General features: G+C 41.2%; 1 protein-coding gene across 1 annotated transcript in view; it reads right to left on the bottom strand.

Annotated features, from left to right (window-relative positions):
• Positions 1–907: 907 nt before the first annotated feature.
• PTPRR (protein tyrosine phosphatase receptor type R) overlaps positions 908–6,015 on the bottom strand; it is a 145,814-nt gene continuing 140,706 nt past the window's right edge. Inside the window, exon 13 of the mRNA XM_013947012.2 lies at positions 908–1,836. Coding sequence (XP_013802466.2) covers positions 1,743–1,836 — 94 coding nt within the window. The 3' untranslated portion in view covers positions 908–1,742. The remainder of the gene's footprint in view (positions 1,837–6,015) is intronic.

Raw genomic sequence — 6,015 nt, 5'->3', positions numbered from 1 at the left:
TCTTCAGAATTTACTAGTTGCTTTATTTTGGAAAAATACAAGCAAAAGAGAGGGAGGTTTTCAAACACTCAGCTCACTAAAAAACAATGATTCAACATTTGAATACTTTACTAGACTAAAAGTCTAAAGAAAAGGGATTGTAATTCTGTGTAATTGGTTTTCTGTGAAATACGGCAAGTCTGCAGCTGATCTGGGTTGTGCTGAATAAGTACATACTGTGTTATCAGGGAACACATACACAATTTCTGTAATTACATGTAATCAAGCAAAATCTCAATATTGATACTTCTAACTCCACAAGTTCTAAAAACCGAGTCGAGGGGGGGAGGAGAAGGGGAAGAGGAGGAGGCAAAGCTCTGAGTCTGTACCAGGTCTTAGACAAACTCCCCCTGAGGGATCAAGTGATGTTGACTTTGCCTTCCCATCAGGTGATCCACTCTGCTCAATGTCAGTGGGAGTTTGCTGATGTCCTCTGCAGTGGCTCTGCAATGGTTTGAAGCCATGATGGAGCTATCCAAATTGTATTGGGCTATGCCTGCTTTTGGGGGTACAAGAGTGTGTGGTGCATTTACTACCCTAGGAAAAAAATACAGACTTCAATAAATATTTTATATCAAGTGTAATTTATTAGCAGTATGAAGCAAAGTCAACATCACTGCATTAAAAACTCATTATACCCTGTGAAAAGACCTCCCAGTGCTTGCTGTAAGTCATAATGCCAACTTCTTATTTCTCTTAAGGAAAAAATTCTTACTGAATGGTAAATGAAACATTCATAGCAGCATTTTCCTTTTTGTATAACCTATCATAGAACAGTTCATATCACTAAAGGCATCCATCTCTATTGAAAGAGACAGAGCAGTTAACATAAGCAAAAAATCCCCTATTAATAAAAGACAGACAAATATTTAAAATCCTTACCATTTAATATATGCTACAAAGTTTCTTTTAAAAGTAAAATGACTTACACAATTTACAAATACACTGGATTCGGGTCTGTAGCAGAAGCATCTTCTAAGACAATCAACAGTATAGGGTAAATACATATACACTGAATAACAGACATTGTGCTCTGTAACTGCTCTGTAAGACCTACAGTAAATATACATTTAATAGTTAATAGTATGAAGAACATATATTTCCATATAAAATATTAACTGCCTTTGAATATTTTCAAAAACAAGACTTTTAATTTTTTTTATTATCTCATCTTCTTTTTCTTTTTTTAATCCATAATTGAACACTTGCAATTTTAGCAGCAAGAATATTATGTGGCCAAGAAACAAGCCTACCACATAATCAGTAATAGCACTTTACAGTACAGTTGACAGTCCATTCACAAGACAGAGTTTGCAAACGTTAAAGCATTTTATACATTTGATAAACATTTCTTCTTTAGAAGTTCCAATGTCCATCTGACTGCAGCAGTAGCACATACATACATTCCATATGGCAGATATCAGTATTACAGAATTAAACCCACCTTTAGATATATATGTGAAATCCATGTGTAGTTTCAGTACAGTACCTTCTTTATAACTCATTTTTGGGAAGCTCACAATACATTCATTTACAGTAAGGGTCCAGCAATCTTTATACTTTTGCCAAACTCTCCACAATCCTTTCAGAAGCTGGCTTCAAAGCCTCTCTTCCCACTGCAGTAAACTCCTTGAAGAAGCTGCTGGTAGGTAATGAAATAAATTACCTCAAGAGACTGACATTCTGTTTTACCCTCCTAGGCTTCACTGGACAGCTTCTGCAGAAAGTCTGCTTTCATACAGACTCAGTGCATGGTGCACAAATTCATACTGTTCGCTGGTCTGAACCATTCCACCCCTGAAAAGGAAACACAATAGAATGAAATCTTGTTTCTTAAGAATGCAACAACCTCCAACCACTGCCAACTCAAATCGCCACCAGATAATTCAAAGCCTTTTCTCAATTTTTGCCTTAAAGTTTGCTTGAGTAAATGAGAGATTCTGCCTGAGCGGATGTGCTTTCTTCAAAATTTATGCTATCCAGCACATGCATAGCATGAAGTACCATTCTTGATTTCATTAGGATAAGAACTAGGGAGAAAAACATCTGGCATCTACATTGTTAAAACCAACTTTTCAAATTCAACATAGAGTAAATTTTGCTCAGTCACTTGGGCATGGAGGACCAGATGCATGGAATCAGCATTACTACCGATGGGGCAAGGCAGTATTCTGAATCTGGCCTTTCATTCTTGCCCTTTACTAAAAATGTAACCTTCAGTGACCCTCAGATCGCATGTACAGAGAACAGCTTTTCCTGTCCTCTTTCTAACGCCTACAGTGCATCCTGTCTGTACAGCAGCCACCTAAGAAATTTTACAGCAATGACTCATTTCACATCAACAATACAAAAGAGTTTAACTCGACCATAAAAAGGATTAGTTACAGCCAGTTTGGAATTAGATGCCTACATTTAATACATCCCTTTTTTGGGTCAAATTATGAGGATAAAGTCGCACATCTTCAGTGCCAATTGCAGTGTGGTAGGAAGGGGATGATGTCCTACTGCAGTGGGAGCTTAGGTGGTGCGATATTTAGTAGGACCGGCACCTTTCAGCTCTGAAATTAAACTGAGACTCTTTCTGACAGTACTTGGATCCTTCAGATCTCATTTCTCATGGAGGGAGGGCTCAGGTTTACTTAACTCCATTTTTATTATCTCATCTGTCAGGGTATTAAAAGCAACCTGCTCTGCTTCTAGGAACAACTCCTCAGTCTATCCTCAGCTTACACTGGAACAACTAGCTAGCTTTAGGGGGATGAGAGAGTAAATAGCTTTAGTGGCAAGGATGACATTAAGATGCGCATTGCATCTGACTTCAGAAGTCAGTGAAAGCTTTGGATCCTGAGCAATGGAGAAGCTAGACATCCCACAGGAGAACATCTGACAGACCCCCACGTGATCACTTCAGACACAACAGCAACAAAAGGGTCTACTGACATACAGAGCTGGGCAAAACATGGTAAAACTGCCTCAACAAATATTGTCTTCTGTTTAACATTAGAGAAGTTGATCTACAACTGTAAGTTTCTTCTATTTTCCTCAGTGCTACTGGATGGTCAAATGGTAGCAAAAAACATAACTAAAACAATACCTATTTCTATAAGCAAGTGACCAGCTGCCTCTGCTCCTCCAGTGAGCTCAGGCAACTCTAAAACACCCTTTAATGAGCTGCACGCTCATTATGATCTCTTATTCCTAGGAATTAAATCACAGGTCCAGAAATGGTCCCATCTGGTGCAAAATGCAGCAGCCTCTTTGCTTTGTCAACAAAGACATCGACAAGTTCATGACTCTTGGCTGCCTGCTGCCTCTCAGGAGCTCTCCTCTGCGCCTGTCTCCTGCCACGGAGATCCAGTAAGAGTCTGAAAGGTGAAGGGAGGGCTTTGCTCTGGTCCTCCGTGCCGCTTGGCCTTCTTCCTTCCTCCCACTTCCACTCTCCTGCCAAAGCCACCCCTTCCTACCCAGTTTCACTCGCTGCCTCCCGCCACAAACCTTCTCCCTAATGGAGTGCATTTCCCAGTTTGACATCCACTGTGTAAAAGGGATGGAGGAAGGGAATGTATCCAGGGAGGAGCATGTGGGAGGAAAGGCAGATTAGAACAAGTTTGAGATCTGCCATGTCAGGCTGTTTGCGGGGTGACCCTTGCTCCTGCCTCTTTTGTGATAATCCAGGTCTCTACAACAGTAAAATTCCACTGGAGCATAAGGAGAGGCTGCAGCCAAAATCATCTCCAGAGCTGACCCTAGGTTGTGCAACAAACTCTCAAAGGAGACACAGTGGTCTCCCAAACAAACACACAAAACCTATAGAGTCTTCTCCTACTTTCTGGGAAGAAAGAAAGAGAAATTGCTGTTGTTATTACCCTTCAGAAATATTTAGGAGATATTGAGATACCACAGGTTAGGTTCTCTGTAAATACTCAGATAGCATAATCTTTGTTTTTACACATTATCTGCAAAAAAAGCTATGAAATTTCTATATTCAGCCATGATTCAAAAATACCAAAACAAGTAATTCCTGGAATTGCAGATCTTTCATTGAGAATATCTGCCAGTGATGTGTATATAAAGGACTATATATATAAATCATGTGTGGGATTTATTCTCTCTTTATGGATGTCGAATGGAGCCACCATCAGAACTCAGATCTTGACATTTTGGAACATAAAGGAAGGTACATCTGTATTATCATTCATTAGTTCTGCTGTTAGCATTTGTTTTCACAAAAAGATGAGTGGGAAATTCTGTGTGGTTCTTTTTTTGCTCTTAGTAGCCCTAACGGTAAAGTTGTCAACATACCTAGACTGAGAACACATCAAGATCATTTTGTTTCAAAATCAATATTGTTTCAATATTTCAAAGAGAAGTATAAAAAGGAGTGTTTTGCAGCTCTGTTCCTTGATTCCAGTTTTAGGTTAGATGCAGAGTTGCCTGCACTGACTCTGACTGTTTTAACCCTGGAGGTGCACAAGTGCTGCACAGGATCCCCAAGAAGCTGCACAAAAGCCTGGTAGGGGCCAAGTCCAGCATGACTGCATTTGCCCTCTGCAAGGAAGCATAACTGAGATGTTATGCTGCCTTTGAATCCTGTGTCAGCCTACCAGTGCATGTCTCTGTCAGCTTAGGGCACCCTGCCTCTTGTTGCCATCAGTAAAGAGAATATATGCCTTTTGCCAAGTCTTAAACAGACAGGGATTCAGACAATTTGACCTTGTCAGTCCTATTGTACACAGGATTTATCCCTTTGGTCTTGTGTAAGGGTCATATGGAATTGTCTGTGATCTTAAGACATCAGTTTGTGCAAAAGGCTATATGGAAGAGCATTTCAGGAGGAAATCTGCTCAAGGGGAGGTTTCCTCTCCTGTGTCCCTAGTGCCCAGAAGGGATGTAACCCCAACTACATCTCCGGGTGTGCAGCATTCATCCTCCACCAGCCTGCACTGCTGGCTCCTCTGTGAGCTGCTGGGCTCTCTGCTTCCTTGGGGCTCTCCAGGGTGGTGCGGGGAAGAACAACCCCTGGTGACGTGAGGGCTTGGGGACTGTAGCCAGGTCTGCCTGGGCAGCCACTGGGGAGGGAAGGGTCTTGTAGCCTGCCCTCTGGCTTGCTGCTGGTGCAGTTGGATGCAGTCTGCTCCAGAGTGAATGTGATGCAGGGTTTGTGATTTTTTTTTTAACCTAAAGTGATTAGTCAAAACACTTAAACAATGCATTGACGCACACTGGAAACTCTTTTCATCCTGTCTGAGGAGCCAAAAGCAAAGTTATCGGACGTCATTCCAAGAATGTGCCTTTAAGGTTAAGAATGTGCAAAGTTTCTCGATATCAGAGTAAATTTTGAAGATGACTCGCATCAAATGTTTCCTGTTTCTGTTGCAAAACATAAAAAATGAACTGAAAAAAATAAAGCTGTGCAGAGCTGAGGGTCTGTCTTTCTATGAAGCCATACAGAGCATGGCTGTATCTCTATCCTGGGTCAACTTTTTGAGCGGATGGTCCGTTTCCTCATGTTAGGTCAGCACAGATGACTGCTGCCAGATCCTTTCACTCCCTACCAGCTTCATAACTTACACTGAACAGTTAAGAAGAAGAGGACTTGGAACTCTATTTCAAACACTTTATCTCTAGAGGGGCAGTTAGTTATTCTAGGTTTCAGTTCTTGGCTTGCAGATTATTTTTCAGCATAACTTTTGGCCACCATCTACAATTTGTTTGGATGCTTGCTTGTTTCTCAGCGAGCGCACTACGCAATGGGAGTGTTTTGGTAAATTCCTACAGCACCACTTGGTCTACATGGTGAGTCCCTCTAACCCTAATCTATTTTCTTCTCTCTTATCAATTTAGTTCACTTTGGTAGAAATTAGGCTGTTGGCCCATGTGGCAAAAAGTTCACACACAAGTGGAAACCATCAACTGTGCTAATTCCACCACTAGGCCTGGCTTTGGATGGTGCAGCTCTGAGCATGAGCAAGACTG

Source organism: Apteryx mantelli, chromosome 1 (assembly GCF_036417845.1).
Source record: "Apteryx mantelli isolate bAptMan1 chromosome 1, bAptMan1.hap1, whole genome shotgun sequence".
Lineage (NCBI taxonomy): Eukaryota > Metazoa > Chordata > Aves > Apterygiformes > Apterygidae > Apteryx > Apteryx mantelli.
The sequence above is the reverse complement of the archived record's forward strand: the minus strand, read 5'-3'. Positions and strand labels throughout refer to the sequence as shown.